This window comes from Lontra canadensis, unplaced genomic scaffold, assembly GCF_010015895.1.
Source record: "Lontra canadensis isolate GAN:19392208 unplaced genomic scaffold, GSC_riverotter_1.0 scaffold67, whole genome shotgun sequence".
NCBI classification, from domain to species: Eukaryota; Metazoa; Chordata; class Mammalia; order Carnivora; family Mustelidae; genus Lontra; species Lontra canadensis.
In genome coordinates this window covers 11,625,862-11,643,966 of record NW_022631061.1, presented here as the reverse complement: position 1 = coordinate 11,643,966, position 18,105 = coordinate 11,625,862, and the positions used below count along the sequence as shown (strand labels likewise).

General features: G+C 42.6%; 1 protein-coding gene and 1 non-coding gene across 2 annotated transcripts in view; one reads left to right on the top strand and one right to left on the bottom strand.

Annotated features, from left to right (window-relative positions):
* Positions 1-3,269: 3,269 nt before the first annotated feature.
* FOXO1 (forkhead box O1) overlaps positions 3,270-18,105 on the top strand; it is a 36,009-nt gene continuing 21,173 nt past the window's right edge. Inside the window, exons 1-2 of the mRNA XM_032879952.1 lie at positions 3,270-3,331; positions 3,715-3,832. Coding sequence (XP_032735843.1) covers positions 3,270-3,331; positions 3,715-3,832 — 180 coding nt within the window. The remainder of the gene's footprint in view (positions 3,332-3,714; positions 3,833-18,105) is intronic.
* Positions 4,112-4,217, bottom strand: LOC116880749. The gene has a single exon (XR_004385264.1). It is a non-coding gene; the product is annotated as a U6 spliceosomal RNA (small nuclear RNA).

The window sequence follows — 18,105 nt, the reverse complement described above, 5'->3', positions numbered from 1 at the left end:
ATGGAATACTATGCAGCCATCAAAAGAAATGAAATCTTGCCATTTGTGACGACGTGGATGGGACTAGAGGGTATTATGCTAAGCAAAATAAGTCAATCAGAGAAAGACAATTATCATATGATCTCCCTGATATGAGGAAGTTGAGAGGCAACGTAGGAGGTTTGGGGTGTAGGAAAGGAATAAATGAAACAAGATGGGATTGGGTGGTAGACAAACCATAAGAGACTCTTAATCTCACAAAACAAACTGAGGGTTGCCTGGGGGTTGGGGGTAGGGAGAGGGTGGTGGGGTTATGGACATTGGGGAGGGTATGTGCTCTGGGGAGTGCTGTGAAGTATAAACCTGGCGATTCACAGACCTGTACCCCTGGGGCTAATAATACACTATATGTTGATATAAAAAAAAAAAAAGGAAAGAAAAATGTCACTGTTTTGTAGCTAGCAGACCAAGTTGTGACATAAATATTGAAATGTGACTTTCATACTTCATGTTTTTTATGCCTTGATACTTGAAGTATGGTTCATGGATTGGGTTGATGGCATCAGCATCACCAGGGAGCTTGTTAGAATCTAAGGCTTGATCCCAGGCATACTGAATCAGTCTGCCTTTTGACAAGATCTGGGTGATTCCTATAAATGTTCAAGTATGAGAAGCACTGGTTTTTATGGTACTCAACCCCCTCCAAGTTAATGGTTAAGCTTACTGAATGGAAGCTTTCTTCTTCTCTACAAAGTTCATTTCAAGGATAAAATTTTGTATTTTAGAGCCCTAAAGAATAGAAATGTCATGTTTGGCTGTTTAGCATCAAGGGGCATCTTGCCATTTCTAGCATAGTCTGAATTATTTATTAAACCTCTTAATCTCAGTTTTTCTATACTGTCTTTGTATTCTGTTTGTAATGTAAAGCTAGTAGGGTGTTTCTTTATTTGGGGGGAGAAGAGTTAATCTTGGCCTCTTGAGAGTATACAAATCTCAACCAAATTACAGACATAATATCTCCTGACCATCCCACTCAAGAGGGAAGCTGGTAACCACTCATCGTATCCCGCTTGCTCCTCCAGCAGCACATCTTTTCTCTGGGCTCCCACCTCTTGGCTTATTGTCTATGCATCCTGCCCTCTCAGCAGTTGACCTGGGCCTGACTCCTGTCACTTACTGCCTTTGTGACCAGGGCCTCAGTTTCCTCACCCCCACAGTGAAGGTGTTTGGATTCCTACACTCCGGAGAGCCTCACCAGCCCATTTTTACCCTCTCCAGCCAGCTCTTCATGACCTATGGCCACATCTGCCTGAGCTTCTGACACCTCTTCTTTCTTCTCTTACCTTCCTTCTCCACCCCTACTGCCCTGCCTTCTGCTAGGCTCTTCCTGCTAACACATCTCCTTAAACTCCAGAATAGCCTAGAAGTGAACAGTATGTGTTTTTTTGTACTGTCAAGGAGGAGGGAGATTCCATGTTCAAGGACTCAGAGTTAACTTGTGAATTTATTTGAATTCATATTAAGTCTCCGCTTGATGATTGTCCAGTTCTCTCGGAGTGCTTCAAGCAGAAGCACCCCTTTATGAAATAATACCTCTCCCCCTCCTATTTTTAGGGAGGAGGCTCACTTAAGTTTTTTAAATTCAGAGAAAGTAGGAAATCTTGGATCATTTTAGGATTAGCTGTGGGTTGTTGTCAAGCCAGCCCTTGTCTAAGGGGACCTCATTAGGCAGTGCTCTATAATGGTGACAGGGCAGCTTAAAATGTCTAAGTAAATGTAAATGATCTCAGAGCCAGTAGTTGAGTTTCACTTGAAAGCCAATGAAACATCTAATTAAGGAGCAAAGAAGGATGTCAGAAGGATCCAAAGGCCTGCATTTTTGTTATATTGTGGTAGATTTTACTGGAAGCCAGAGGATTCTTTATATAATAAATCTATAAATCTGGGTGGGGGGGAGAAGCAAATAACAAAAAATTTCCCGTTTCTTTACTTGTGGTATAAACAGAAACAGCTCATAGGTGGGAATGTCCAGTAGTTTGTATTACTTATTACCAGGTTCAAATTTGAACTTGAAATATTTTTTTAAGATGGGGGAGGAGTAGGGAGAGAGAGAGAGAATCTTAATCAGGCTCCATGCTCAGCGCGGAGTTCCACGGGGCTAGATCCAAGCACCCTGAGATCATGACCTGAGCTGCAAAAAAAGAGTTGGACACTTAACCAACTGAGCCACCCAGGTGCCTGAAACTTACAATATTTTTTAAGCACATTCTACAGTGGTAAAAGCTTTTCTTTACAACATGTATAATTATCTTGCTAAGCTCTTTTAACATTACATAAGGAGAAAACAGTAACATCTTGGAATGATTGTAAACTGGCACTTAAGACCCTGGAAGTGAACTGTTTTCTAATTATTGTCTTATATGTGTGACTCGATTCCGTACTCCTCCTCCTTGGATCTTAGGTTTTTAAATAGTCTTATTCAAAATGCTTCCTTCTATTCTTGAGGCATAGTTGATATTTTAGCAGTGTTCAGTTTTATATACATAATTGTTGTGTAGGCTGTGGAATTATTGCTTATTAGATTGGTAATATCATAAGCTATGTACCTTTTAATTATGTTTAATAGTGTGAGACCCAGAAATGCCCCCTGTGTACTCCTTTAATACTTCATGGCAGGACAGTAGGGGCACACCATCACTGTAATGTAGTAAAAGGGACTGGGAAATGGGAATTGGGGTTATTGAGACTGGAAAACAAGAGAAAGTAACTTGTAGATTCTTTCTGGTGATGAAAGGTTTGGTTTCCTGACTCTGTTGAGTCCTGCAGAAGGATGCACAAGGGTAAGGCAGAGTTTTAGTCCTTCAGGAGCTCACAAACCAGGCAGAGCTCAGCTGATGTTACAGTTCTAGCTGTCGGATTGGAGCCATTCAGAAAATATTCTGAGGCATGTAGAAATCCAGGCATTCTTCTGCCTTGCTTTCACTGCTGTTCAAAAAGTGTATGTTCTTTGTTCTGGATCTGTGAAATATGGATTGATCCGTTGCTTTTCAAAATTTAAGATTACTCCTTGAAAGCTAAGGAGTAGGCCTGATTCACTAAGCAAATTGTGGACAGGAAGAACTTTATCTGTATCCTGAGTTTTGATGGTCTGTCTCTCTCCCCCACCCCACCCCCAGAGGACTAGGTACACAGGTTCTCAAATTAATTTGTTTGGTTTTGAGTCATCTGAGAGCTTTTGGAGAAGGAGGTGAGAATAGCATGAGATTTAAATAAGATGGGCATTGCACATTATGGTGTCTCCAACTTGGAAGAGTAAGATGTATGTAGCATTGTTGGATGAAGACGTCAGTCTGTGAGTATTCAGCATGCCTAATCATTTATTTCATTTAATCTACTTGTAAAGTGTTAACTTATTTATTGACCTATAGCAACCAAGAATTTTGAATCGTCTTTGCTCTAGTTTTAAGTTATGTGCATCCCCCAGGAGATACATAACTAGCAGCTTGTGGGGATGGGATGAGGAGGAAGAGAGATTGAGTAACACCAGCCATATTACAGTGGTGTGCACAACCTCTTGGGTTTTGTTTTTTAGTGGTGTTAACCCTGTTTTGTTTTGTTTTTTTTAAATATAACCATTTTTGTGCAGCTTTGTTTTTTGTTTTTAAAGTATGTGACCATTTATGTGCCATTCTAGAACTGTGAAAATAAGCTATGGTGAATAAAATCATAATCAAGGGTGCCATTGTTGGAGGAGTGGAGTTGGCAGAATGCTGGATCAACAGGAAAAGAACCAAAGGAAACATTCAGGAGTGACAGAAGTGTCCTCTTCTTGATTGGGCTGGTGGGCCACGGGGTATGCAGTTGTCAAACTGAATCGTCTGTTAAGATCTGTGCATTTAGGGGCGCCTGGGTGGCTCAGTGGGTTAAAGCCTCTGCCTTCGGCTCAGGTCATGATCCCAGGGTCCTGGGATCGAGCCCCGCATCGGGCTCTCTGCTCAGCGGGAAGCCTGCTTCCTCCTCTCTCTGCCTGCCTCTCTGTCTACTTGTGATCTCTCTCTGTCAAATAAATAAATAAAATCTTAAAAAAAAAAAAAAAGATCTGTGCATTTAATTTACTATAAATTGTACCTTTTCCCATAGGGCACACTTCATGAATTTATGTGTTATCCTTGCACGGGGCCGTGTTAATCTTCTCTGTATCGTTCCACTATTAGTATATGTACCGCTGAAGCAAGTAGAGTATAACCTCTCTTGTTACTTGAAATTTTAAAGTTTTTTTTTTTCCCCCATACTAAAACAATACAGTGATTGGAAAGATGATGCAGCCACACTTTGAAATATCTGTAATGATTTTGACTTAACATAAAATATGCATTGGAACTTCTTATCAAAAGTAGAATTTCACAAAAGTCATTGAAGGAAAAGGCCTTCATTATCACGTGTCTTCATTCTGAGATATACAAGGGCAAGATACAGTGTTTTTGAAGAAAAGTCCTGTTTCTGTTGGAGCTCTCAAAGAGGTAAAAAGTAACACATGCAAGATGAAAAGTATTTTAAATTTAGTATCATATATGAATTCCTACATCAGTGACCTTGTCAAGAATATGCAGAGACTTTTCCCGCCATACCACCTTATTCATGGAGTCACTGTGTACTATAACACATAGCCCGGGAGCTGGTGACCGAGCAGTGCACAGCACTCATAAAATTCATACCCATGTGGAGTTACAATCCCAGCAGGAGAGATAGATAATGATTAGATAAGTATAATGTGAAGTATATTATGGTGGTAAGTGCTTTGGAAAAAATTATGCAAGTGGGGCATCTGGGTGGTTCAGTTGGTTAAGTGTCTGTCTCTTGATCTCAGCTCATATCTTGATCTCATGGTTGTGAGTTCAAGCCCCATGGTGGGTTCCACGGTGGGCGTGGAGCCTACTAAAAAAAAATGTTAAGGAAAGTGGGGTTTGGGGCAACCCTGGATTTGAGGATGGCCTTAATTGGGGTACATTTATGCAGAGACCTGAAATGGTGAGGTCTTCTTTCAAATCTTGAACCACATACATAGATTTCTTCTTCACAAATATATATTTTTAAGATTTTTAAAATTTATTTGAGAGAGAGAGAGCATGAGCTGGGGAGAAGTAGACCCGAAGGGGGACGCTTAACCTACAGAGTCACCCAGGCGCCTGTGAGAGAGAGTCTTAAGCAGACTGCATGCTGAGTGCAGAGCCCAGCATGGGGCTCGATCCCAGGATACTGAGATCATGACCTAAGCCCAAACCAAGAGTCAGATGCTTAACTGTGCCATTCATGTGCCCTATCAGAAGTAAATATTAAGAAAAAACATAGTAAAAAGAAAAAAACATAGTATATCTGCTCTTGACTACGATGTCATTCTCTCAGGATCCTGCACCCTCATGAAGTTTTTGAGCCCAAAGATGAGAGTAGCTGCTATTGAGTTGTTTGCTTTGTACTTAAGGAAATTGTAATTTCAGTTGCTTAATTTTATATTGAAGGCTTCAATGAAATGGGATATTTTTGCTGTCAATTACTGAATAACAGCATATTCTGAAACTTAGCAAAGCTAAGCAACACACAGTCTTTGTTTCAGTTTCTGTGTGGTCAGGAATCTGGGGCCTAGCTCAGCTGAGCGCCTGGAGGAGAGGAGATGACAGAGGGTCTGAATATCACGAGGAGAGCCTGAGGGCGTCTCAGAGGCTGTCCCCTGTGTGATGTCGCTCAGTAGTGACTCTGTATCTCTGCAGGTTGGCCTTGAGAGCTGCAGTTCTTCTTGCGCCCCAAGGAAGGAAAAGAAACTATTTCCTGACTTTTCATCCAGTTATCCAATCAAATACAGCACACACCATGAGGAAATAAGGGTTGGCAAAAATAAAACAGTAGTAAAATTACAAAATGACTGGCCTTGAATGGTTTTACACTTTCTCTGTTCATGGGACCCATTGGGTGCTTCCTCTGGCAGCCTCCGCTCTCCTTTTTGTCCTTTCCGGCACCTGGTTGGCCTGCTGGGTAAGGACAGCACTGGGATTCCTGTTCTGGGCCTTGGGCTACCTTGCGCACTAACCTACTAGTCACTCCCTCCATTCCCAGCTGTCTCTGGAGCTTCAGTTTCTCAGAATTGCTGTTTGGCTGAAGCTCCTTGCCATTGATGGTTTCTTCTTTTGTTGGGCTTTCCTTGTCCCTGAGCTGCTGTCTGTGTGGACCATGTCTGGACCTAGTTCTGGTGCTCTGTGTCTGGAAGGAGGGAAGCACGAGGAAACAGTCTTAAGTCACTGCTGTCCTTCAGCAGCAAGGTGCCACCGTTCCTTCTTCCGAAGTGTGCATTCCCTCTTGGATTTCTCAGAGCTCCCCCCTTCCTCCTCAGTTGTTGGCAGAAGGGCCTCCTTATTTCTCAGTTGGCAGAGCAGAAATGATGGATTCTGGTGAATCTTGCCATTTCAGTTCGAGACTGCTAGTCCTCTTGGCCTCTGCTCATCTTATATCCATTAATCATGCTCTGGACCTCCAGAGGTCTTGCAGAACCTGTGCCTTGTGTTTTAGGCAATACTTCCCACCTTAAAAATCAGAAAGGGATGAAAGGAAGCGGACTGTAGACATCAGGTAGAAGAGGATTTTGCTGGCCAGTATATAAAATGGAATGTTAAATGAAAAATTGTCAGGTGCCATGTGAAATGTTTACTTAAATTAAGTTCATCCCCTTTCCCAAGCAATTTGATTTTCTGGAAGAAGACTGCGCAGAAGGCATCAGTGCAGCTCTTGGTATGTTACTGAAACTGGAATGACATTTCAGCGTATCTCTACTTCCTCATCGTGCCTCTGCTCCCAGCAAGTCTGAGCCATCGGAGCAAGTTCTGGACTTTGAGACTGCTGGATGACCTGTGCTGTGGAGATGGAAAGCTAACCTTTTTATCTGTTGATTTTCTGGATTTGTGCTGTGTTTGGTTCATCTTAGATGTCACTCGTTCTGGATCTGAGTTGACATAATTCTTGCTGGGCTACCGCTGGGGATAGTTAGTATCCATCCTGTAGAGTGTTCTTAGGTCCCTCCCTCTGTTTCCTCAGACTGGGTGGGATTACTAAAGTGGGGGCCCATTTTTTTTAGACTGACTTTTACAGGAGTTGAGGGTCTTGGGAGGCCATCTGTTTACTCGAGGGATACTCTGAGTAGCAGAGAGGCTAAGGCACATTATGCCCAAGGTTGCCAGTCTGGTTAATGACACCAGGCAGAGTAGGATTTCTTGGCTGCCTGCACAGTATCCTCTCTTACACTTCTTCCCAGCTGTGTCGCCTTGAAAGCAGGCTGAAGGAAATGTCTGTTTCCATTTTGCACCCTTGACAGATGAACGCTTCTCTAAAACTTGAGTTAGTTTAACTCTGGAAGGAGTGGGCCTTTGGATAATGGGCATTTTGGAAAGAAAGCTATTTGAGGAACGGTAACGCCAGGATTCATTATGTAAGAAGGGACCCAAGAGTCTCAGCAAGGAGAGGATTTCCCTGTTCGTGGTATTTAAGTTGTGGTATGAATTCCTCCCATGGTGTTTGGTTTGCATCATTTGGCTTAGATGTTGTTAGATGTTACTGGTCTAATCCAATTCCTTGTTTTATGAAAATAGGTTTTTTTTTCTCTAAGTGGACTTCTCTTTGTCAGTGTGCTGGAATAGTCATTCTTGGACGGAATTGATGACTTCTGAATCTCTCTGTTATGTTTTCAGGCATGCCTTAGGGGTCCTAAGATAATACTGTTTTTACTGGGAGGAGTTGGGTAAGGGCCGTAAACACTCCAGAGAGATAGGAGACAGGCTGCTGTAGGACGAAATTGCAGACTTCTGCTAAAACTTCTTGATTGCAAGTTATGGCAAAAGAGTAAGACTTCTGTAGCTCTTCAGATTCTAGTCCTTAGGTCCTCACATTGCTGTTTCCAAGCCCCCCTCAAACCTCTGCTGCTTCGGGCCTTGTGCAGTCATGCTCTAGTGGCTGGCCCCAGAAGTCTGACACCTCTTCCTGTCTCAGCTCACGGCAGCCCCGAACAGCTGAGCTCCCCACACACAGGAACAATGGGACTCCTGAAGACGGTCCTGCTGTTGACCTACAGAAGCACATTTCCTCTTCTGAACTTCCAGACAGAGTTACTGGCATGGCTTCAAAATGCGCTCTGAAACGAATAGATTCCAAGGGTTCTCTGTTAACCTCTTCTGACTTATTTAGGAGGCAGAAACGTTCATTATTTATGTTAGTGGTTAGTTAACCAAACTAGAACATGTTTTCCTTTCACAATTGAATGCTGAGAGAGTAACAAAGACCAAATATTTTATAACACAGATCCTCGAACTTGCTCTGATAATACTGTATTTTATTTTGCAGCAACTTCCGGTTTTAGGGACAATTAAATATTTCTCTTATTGGGAAGTTTCACATTTTAAGTAAATTGAAATGGAAATGAATTTTCTAAAAATAATGCTGGTTGTGTTTATGTGAGTTTTTCTTTTTCTCTCTCTCTCTCTCTCTCTCTCTTTTTTTCTTTTTAAAATTCCATGTCATTGGTGGGGAAGGCCTTGTTTGGGGAGAAAATGTAAATTTCATGCCCGTCTCTTTTTGTTTAGAATTGATGAGAATTAGATTGAACGGTTTGTGAGAATAGATGGAAGTGTATGAGGTTTCTTTTAGTGTTGAACACCCTAACAGTCATTGCTTGATGATCTACCTTTACTGTCCTGTGGATACACCAGTGGCACTTCTGAGTCACTATCTTCTTGTTGACTCTGAAGGACCGGCCCTTTATTCTACCAAGGAAGCTTCCATAGCTGCTCATTCGGAATTCTTTAGACACAATTTGGTTGAAGACCACCCTGATCAGGCTGGTACCTTCTACCAGTGTGGCTTAGGAGATTAGGAGGGTAAAAGGGAAATCATCATATTGCTTCCCAGCCCTTTTTAAAGTGTGTGTGGGGGGGTGTCTTAGGGTGATTTTTTTTTTTGGCTTGGGAGTAAATCCTTTCCCCCCTTGACCTCAGTCTTATCCACTCATTCATATAGAAGGATGAAGATGTATTCCAAAGGTTAATGTTGGCTGTGGTTTGTGTGTGTGGGGGGGATGGATTTTGGGATTCTGTGAGCATTTGGCGATTGTAGGGGGTTTAACACCCTTGTTTTAATTAGCTAACTCAGTGGAAGGTGACAGGTTGGTAGGGAATTTAGTTTCACTTGTGACATCACTTGGCTTATTCAGATCAGGTGGATCAGGGGTGGTAATGAAAGAGCTCTGTTCTCCAGATTCACCTGACTTTGCTGAGAAGTGTGGTTCAGGGAATTACAGCCAGAACCTGTCCTAGGAACACACTGTGATCAGCTGGAGAGGAAAGGTTGGGGGGGAGGAGACGGGCCAGCCTACCTTAATCCTCCTTTCTCAGCTTCTTTAGGGTTAAATTATTTAAATGTGGGATTCTGTTTGCCCAAACCCCTAAACTTCTGTTCCTTGAATTTAATCTGTGAGATTATAGGCTTTCTGTGTATACCACAGGAGATATGGGGATATGGAGCATAAATGTAGTATTCTGTAGTCTGCATTATGTAATTTGAAGGTAGTTTAGAAAGCACTGTTATATCATGAAACAGTTTGTACATTGATTTTCTAATGGACGACCCTATGGTCTGTGCAGAGGCGGAGACCAATTTCCATTACCAAACTGCTAGCGGTTTTCAAAGGCAGGCAAAGGATACTGTGCATGCCTAAAACAACACTCTAAATTGGGTGAGCTTCGTAATTAATGTCTCCTTAAGTGAAGACTTTTGTTAATTTGCCTTTCTCGACCATTTGGTAGAAATTGCAGAGGAACAGGGGAACAGCAGCACATCTCAGTGGGCAGTTGGTAAGAGCAGATGTGGAAGTGCCAGCTCCTTTGTTTAAAGGTGTCTGTTTCCTTCGAGCACTTGAAGGAGATTGGGTTTTCATCTCCTGAGCTGTGCTGTGGGTGTTGACTGACAGCCTTTGGGAACATCCTAGTAATTATTATGGGTGGTGCCAGGTTCTCCCTCAGTTCTTGCGTTTGTCTTTTAACAAAAATGACTTTTTATTTTACGAAGGTACCAAACCCTGGAGAGAAGATGAAACTTGGATAAATCTTTATTTATTTATTTATTTATTATTTCTGTATTTGAAGGGGAAGATAAAAACTATTCATGTAAATAATTGGCTTATTTGGGTTTTACCATCCTTTTTGTGTCTTGCGTCTTGGATCATTGACCATCTGAGTATGGTTGGTGCCTGGGGAACTTCTCCCACTGGTCTTCTCTCTCCTTTTCTTCCGCGTTTTGTGCCTTTCCCAGGCAGAGGAGGTCAGGCAGGTACACGTGCCTTTCAGAAGGAGGTGGTGGGAAAATATGGAATAATGAGCCCTTCTGACTTTTTGGATTCAGCAGTTTAGCATTGGTGCAGTAGGTGGAGTTATTCTTAGAGCCCCAGTTTGAAGATTGCTGTGCACAAACCCATCTGTGCCACTGGTTGCCAACATTTCTGGTACAAATATTGTCATTTGCTCTTGAGGCAATCTGCTATTTCAGTCCTAGATGCAGTTTTATAATATGCTGGGCAAAATAGTGGAGAAAAAAATATCTTAAGTGGTGGTATAATCTTCAGTTTAAAAACACTTTAGCAGTGTTTCCAGTAGAGGATTGTTCAGCGTGTCTCCTTTCCTCCTTCCCTTGGCTGTAAACATAATCCAAATTTCATTTTTTCCCTCACTTGCCTGAGCCATGGTTTCCTTGTGCTGCACCCACCCAGAGAAAAGATGGAGGGAGAGATGAAAGGCTTAAGTAATAGTACTTTAAAATTGCACTCTATGACGGTTTTAACATGCCCTGTTCCTTCTTTTGATAGGAACATAAGTTGCTCAGAAGTTACTTGCTTAAAAACTGTCCAGCATGGTACTACACAGCCCTTTCCCATTCCTTGTTCCAGGGGGAAAGGAGCATATTGGCCTTGTGGGCCACTGAGAAGAGGACCCTTCTGTTGCCTGTGGAGAGTGGGAGCTCGCTGAAGATTATAGGACATTGCCAGAAGCCCTGGCGTAGCTATTCTACCATTTGACTGGGCTTTGTCAGTAAGCCTTCTCTAGAGTGGGAAAACATGTCCTCCAGAAAGTAGTACTTTTTTTCTGTTCTGTGGCTTTCTCAAAGTTTTTCCCCCAGCCCGATGTGTAGTAAGAAATCCACTTCATATTATGACTCAGTGTACATGTGCACACATATGATACAAGAGTTTTACAAAATAGTACTGTACTTGCCCTTTTGAGTGAGATATGCTCTGTTTTACTAATTTTAAAAAATGCTGGCCTCAGTCCTCAAAATTGATTTTACTGCTTTATGGATTGTGATCCAGAGTTTTTGGCCTGAGGGCTTTCCCACATTTATTCTTTTAAGACCTTCATGTCATGGCAGCGGAGGTGGAGTTAGGGGAGAAGAGGTGGGTGCATCTGTATGTGGAAGACTGGCCTACAGGCATGAAGCAAGGAGGAGGGAGTTCATGACTCACTGGGTGCACACGGAAAGGATTTGGGGTGCATTAAGAAAAGTAGTGCATCTTTGGATTGGTCTCAAACATGGAACTAGTTAAAATGATGCACTAAGTGAAAGACCCCAGAAGCTGTTTGATGTGATTTGAGCCCTGATGTGCCAGGATAGTTTTATACTTATCTGGACATCCTTATTATTTAGATTTTGCATTCAGTCCTTGAAAACTGGCAGTTGGTTTGGATCCACTTGGCTGGGTGGGGTTTTGTGCTCCTCTTCTGCATTAACCTAAATCAGGCTTTTTTGACTGATGCTCAGTTGTCTGCAGAACCTTTGATCCCATGAAAAGTACGTTCCGCTCTTCATTTCCTCAGAGCACATGTGAAGTCCACCTTCACCCTGGAGTCACCCAGGTTGTTGTCAATGTAAAGGAATTTTAGCTGTTACCAGTGTTTGATAAGAAATCATTACCCTTTCTCTGCAAAGCAGGAGCTGTTAAAACCGGGGTGGTCAGGCTGCAGTCACATTCCTCCCACCGAGTCCCTGACTGGCCTACTGGTATCTGGAGCAATGATCTTGTAAGGACTCCATTGTGAAGTTGGCTGTGTGTGTGTCCAAGGGAAATATTAAAGGGGAAAGCGGGGGAGGAAAATTCCAGGAAGTTGAAAGGTGAGGTTGACACGTCCTCATTCACTAACGATGCTTCTGTTTTTCTTTCTGAAAAACAATGATGATTTAAAAATTGATCTCAGAATTAACTGGCTTTTATCCATAACTATATAATTATACTTTTAAACATCTTTTCTTAATCATTAAATAACATCATACTCATAAATAACCTTTTATTATTTGGTGTTAGTGACCCACAGTACCACTAACACCACATTTCTCAAACTCGCCTATCATACAAGATACTTAATAAGAATATCTGGGATTTCATCCTTTTGCTATTGAATCAGAATTTATATGAAATAACACAGTTGGGTTATTTTCTTAGAATATCAGAACTGAAAGGAAGGTTGACCATTAAGCTAGTCCATTTGTTTTCAAACCTGGTGAATATTTTAATACAGGTTCCTGGTCCTGTTTCATTCATTACCTATTGAATCCTAGCCCCTGAGCCAAGAGGTTTAAGTGTTTCTGTTTTCAGCATGCTTTCTAGAAGATTCTGATTATTGGTTTGGAGTGATAACTACTCTTCTGTTCAGACTCCTTCAGGAGAGGAAAATTGACTTAATGTGCTTGGTTATTGAGCTAGATAATAGGACAAAGAATCGTCTTCTGCTTATCTGTTGATTTATTCAGATAATATTTACATCTCAGGTACCGAATAAGATAGGTGAGTGTGGGTAGTTTCGAGATTAATGAGCAGCGTCCCTGCCCTTGAGAGTGGATTGTTACTCAGCCTTTCTCAAGGGATGAGTTTGGGGATGGCATGAGAATCATTTGGGGAGCTTTTCAAACCCCAGCAGTCAGATGGATGTGTGCCTGTGGGGTGGGGCCAAGAAAGTACAGGGGTCAGCTCTCCTTCCCTTGCTGGCTACTGGCCATCCTCCATTTGTCTTGATCTTAAAACTTTATGAACTATTTTATTTATTTATTTATTTTAAAGACTTTATTTATTTGACAGCGATCACAAGTAGGCAGAGAGGCAGGCAGAGAGAGAGGAAGGGAAGCAGGTTCCCCCGCTGAGCAGAGAGCCCAGATGTGGGTCTTGATCCCAGGACCCTGGGATCATGACCTGAGCCAAAGGCAGAGGCTTTTAACCCACAGAGCAACCCAGGCACCCCTAAGCCATTTTAAACATATAGGAAAGCACAGAGGCTAACATAATTAGTACCCACGTGACCCTGCCAGGTTTAAATAAATGTCAGTCATCTTGCCTAAGTCTTCTTGCGTTGGAGGGTCCCTTTCCTTTAATAAGTCTGCCTCCTGGCTGGGCTGATCCATGCAGGTCCATCTACCCTATAGAGTAATGGCCATTGCTGCCTCCCCCTCCCTACGTTTACATAAATGTTGTCAGTTAACATAGGTATCATTCTGCAACTTGATTTTTTTAAAGTCAGCATTATGTTTTTAAGATTTATCCATTGTTGTTACATGACCTGACATGACCGCATACTTAACAGTAAAATCAGGAAATTGAAGCCAGACAGCTTGAAAACCTTCTTAATGGAAAAAATTCAAGAAGATGTGGGTGGGAGAGAGTTTCTGTTGAATTTTTAGTATAGAACATTGTTATTTATGGGAAAATAGTTGATTTGAATTATGCACTATTTTGAATAACCCAATATGAGCTTAATGAGAATTAATTGCATGTTGTATGAAAATTTAATTGCTTTTATTTACTGTGGGTATAGATACTGCAGTTTGGTCCAAACAGGTGAAAGTTAAGATTTGCGGCATAAAACAGGAAGCAGATGGGGGCTAATTAAAGTTCTGTTGTTGATAAAAGGATGACTGATCAAGGAGCAGCTGGTTTCCCAATTTAAACGCAGTTTGTACTCTCCTTTGAGGGCAGCCCTCTGCAAGCTCTCATGAGTATCTTTTCAAAGGTGGAGGAATGCGTTTCAGCAACAAGCGGGAAGGCTGTTGGGCTCTATTTTTGTGCACCTCTTTGCCTTCAAGCAGTGTCTCTTCAGGGTCTGTCTAAAATAAGGGAAGGGATCACCAATCCGGCTACACTTTTCAGTGGAGAGCCTAAACCCTCTTCTGTATTTTTGTATTCTCCAAGAAAGTGCCCTAGCATTTGGTTTAATGTTGTCATTCTTGTTATTTCTCCCAATATGCTCTCCTGGCCTTAACGCAGGAAGGCCCATGTCTCCCTAACTGAAGCACTCGCTCTGTGTGCATGAGCACTAAGAGGTGCAGGAGAGGCTGTTTTTTTTGTTTGTTTTAATTAATTTATTTATTTGACAGACAGATCACAAGTAGGCAGAGAGGCAGGCAGAGAGAGGAGGAAGCAGGCTCCCTACTGAGCAGAGAGCCCGATGTGGGGCTCGATCCCAGGACCCTGAGACCATGACCTGAGCCGAAGGCAGAGGCTTTAACCTACTGAGCCACCCAGGCGCCCCCAGGAGAGGCTGTTTTGAAGCCATGTGTGTTTGAACTTCTGGCTGAACTTACTATGCTTGATTGTGCCCTGGATGACTTTCACCTTGAAATGGCAGCATCTTTTGTTGCTACTGCTAATAATGGTTGGATAAACATTAAGACCCAGTACCCTGGATGTGTTTTGCCTAAAAGAACAAATCAGCACTGGGTGCTTTTCGAATTTGTTCGGGGAGGTAACGTGAGGTCAGATGAAGTGTAGCCTTTGCCTGTAGTCAGAGACTAGACATTTACTTGACATTTTGTACTTACAAGTGCTTTGTGCGATTATGTAATTTTAATCTTTATAAAAACCTGTGTTGTAGTGGCAAGTATTATGCCCACTTTGCAGATGAGGCCTTTGAAGCATGGAGAGGTTAAGTGACTCAGCCAAGGTCACGCATGTGCTAAGTCCCAAGACTGGGTTAGAATCCAGGTTTGTCTGATAACAAGCCCATGTTCCTCAACCACTGTACCCTACCAGTTTTGTGTAACAGTATTGTTTTTTCCGCTTCCTGCTTAAGGAAAGAACTATTGTTTCCTGGAAAAACAAAAATCTTAGGATATGGTTTGTGAACTTCATTTTATTTGATTATGTAAGAGAGAGAGAGTGTATGTGTGTGTGTGTGTGTGTGTGTGTTTATCACATTGATACAGGTCCTGGCACTTGATAGGAAATCGGTGTTAACATGTTATTTTTATTTTTTTAATGAATGCCTGAAAGAATAGGCCTAAGTATTTTATTTGTCCTCCATTCCCACCCTCCAAAGGAAATAGCTTTATTCCGATTATAAAAGTTATACAGGCTCTTTCTTTTAACAGTGGCAAAAATGATAACATGTAAAGGTAAACTAGAAAGTGAAAATCCCTGTAACCTTGCCCATCCAGAGACAAAATCATTATATTCATTAAAATATCTTGTAAAAGAAGTAATTGACGAGGCAGATCTTATGTAATGCAATGAAGAGCACCATTTGTATTAGCTACAGATTCTAATAAAAGCATGCACTAGAGGTTTCAGGGACGTCATAATTGACATTCTTTGTCAAATGTTGTATGCAGACTTTCCAATTCTAGTCGCTAATTTTGCCCAGTCTGGTTTGACACTAGTTCTGCTACTCGCTGTGCTCATAGGAGAGACCGTGTGCAGGTTCTGTTCCCCTCTGCTCACATCAGAGTTCTTACAGTGTGAGGAATGGTGTCACTGCCAAAAGAGTGTTTTCCTGATCCAGGAGAACTCTCAGGATTCTTTGTTTCATTCAGCTGTCTTCCAAGCAAATCAGCCTGCTACAGTCCTCCCATGTTTCCTCTTCCTTTCTCTTCTGCTTCCCGTGTCTTGTCTGTCTCTTCCTCTCACAAAAGCATTTAGGGAGATGGAAGAGATTTGGAAATGAAATGAAAGTGGGCCCATTCTTCTTCCCTGGTAGGTCTGCCTTGTGTGTTTTTTTTTTTTTTTTAAGATTTCATTTATTTGGCAGAGAGAGATCACAGGTAGATAGAGAGGCAGGCAGAGAGAGAGGGAGGGAAGCAGGCTCCCTGCTGAGCAGAGAGCCCGATGTGGGACTCGATCCCAGGACCCTGAGATCATGACCTGAGCCGAATGCAGCGGCTTAAACCACTGAGCCACCCAGGCACCCGCTGCCTTGTGTATTTTTTAAAAGTTTTTATTAATGGACCTGACCATGACCTGAGCCAAAGGCAGACACTCAACCAACTGAGTCACCCAGGCGCCACTGCCTTGTGTATTTTGAAGACACTGTTGCTGTTAACTGTGTGATATTTGGGGGAGGGGTCTATGGAAGACCCGCTTCATACAGAGCAGTCTGACCTGGTTGGACAGTCAGTGTCTCCTTCATTCCTCCAAGAATAAGAGGTATGGTTCACAGTGCACCTGGGCTTTCCAGGGTAACTGGGAGAGCTGGTTCTTTGGTAGGAAGTTTGGAGGCAGCTCTCCAGCTTCATATTAGTGTCCCCTTCTGCCCTGGGCACAATCCTAAAATCTCACAAATGGCGTAGTACTTGGTTTATGCTTTTTGAAGCAGTGGTATCCATTATGCCTTTTCATAATGGATAGTTATGAAAGGCAGTTAGGAAAAGCATTATTTTTTCCACTTTGTAGACAAGAAAGCTAAGACACACAGGATATAAAATGTGTCCAAAGTGCTACATACAAAGACAGAGTTAGACTTAGGTCTTCCTTTTCACCACTGTCTTGCCATTGGGGCAGCATTTTTCAAAGTGTGTGCCACTAAACATCGGTTTCACAGCAGAGTCTGTCAAGAATCATTGGAGTGGGGGTGGTTGTGTGTGTGTGTGTGTGTGTGTTTGTGTGTGTATGTATGTATGTGTAGGGCATGGTTTGTGTTACTGCATCTACCAAACAAAAAGTGTACTGGAGGGTGTTTTTTGATTTGCTTTGTGTATTAGTGTGAAGAATTTTTGTGACCACATGTCCAGACTGTATGTCCTCAGTGAGCTCTTTTCACCTTGAGAGGAATCATGGTTGTTTGGAGCTCATGTTCAGGATGCTTCACTGTACTGTGAAGGTGCTTCTCGGTCCTGGGCTTATTTAGAAGTGTGCCAGGAGACCTCAGTGGTTAGAGGAAAATTTAATCTGCAGGGACCTGGAGGGAAAATCCAGGGGATGCTATTACATGGGCAGTGATTGGGGATGATGGTGGGGAGTGAAGACTGCCCTGGGGGTGGAGTAGGAGGCTGGCCACGGGGAATCCTTGTGATCACGTCCTGGTCAGCAGTTCCGGAGGAGCTTCACGGAGGAGGGTTCTTAATCAACGGGATCAGCATTCTGGGACCAGTTGTCTGGGTTGTCAGGTAAAGATCCATGAACTGTAACCTGCCTGACAGCTGCACTGTTGGCAAGGACGGACTTAAGGAAGATATCTGGACCCAGAACAGCGTGCTGCTGCATCTTGGCACACGTTTGACAAGGCACATTCCCCGTATGAAGCCAACTGCATCAACACACCTACCCCCAGCTTTCTTTAATATTTAATAGTCAACTTTGCACTTGTTACTCTTACTAGATTGGCTAATGTTGGGGGTGATGACAAAGGTGCAAGTGGCAGATTTTACAGACATCTCATTAATCAGCTTTGCTCCTTCCCTTCAGCAGAAGCAGAACTTCTAACAAAACTCCTTTATTTTGAAGTGAATTGTTCCAACCAGAGAGAAATGATGGATTATTTTGCATTGAAATCTCAGACCAAGGAAGCAAGTCCAGCTTCTTAGAACTGATCTTGGATATCACACTTGACTTTTTTCTTTAAATATTTTATTTATTCATTTATTTGACAGAGATCACAAGTAGGCAGAGAGGTGGGGGCGGGGAGGGCGGGGAGGGTGGGAAGCAGACTCCCTGCTGAGCAGAGAGCCCAACGTGGGAATGCAGGACTCTATCCCAGGACCCTGAGATCATGACCTGAGCTGAAGGCAGAGGCTTATTAACCCACTGAGCCACCCAGGCGCCCCTGATTTCCCCCCCCTTTTCTGTTT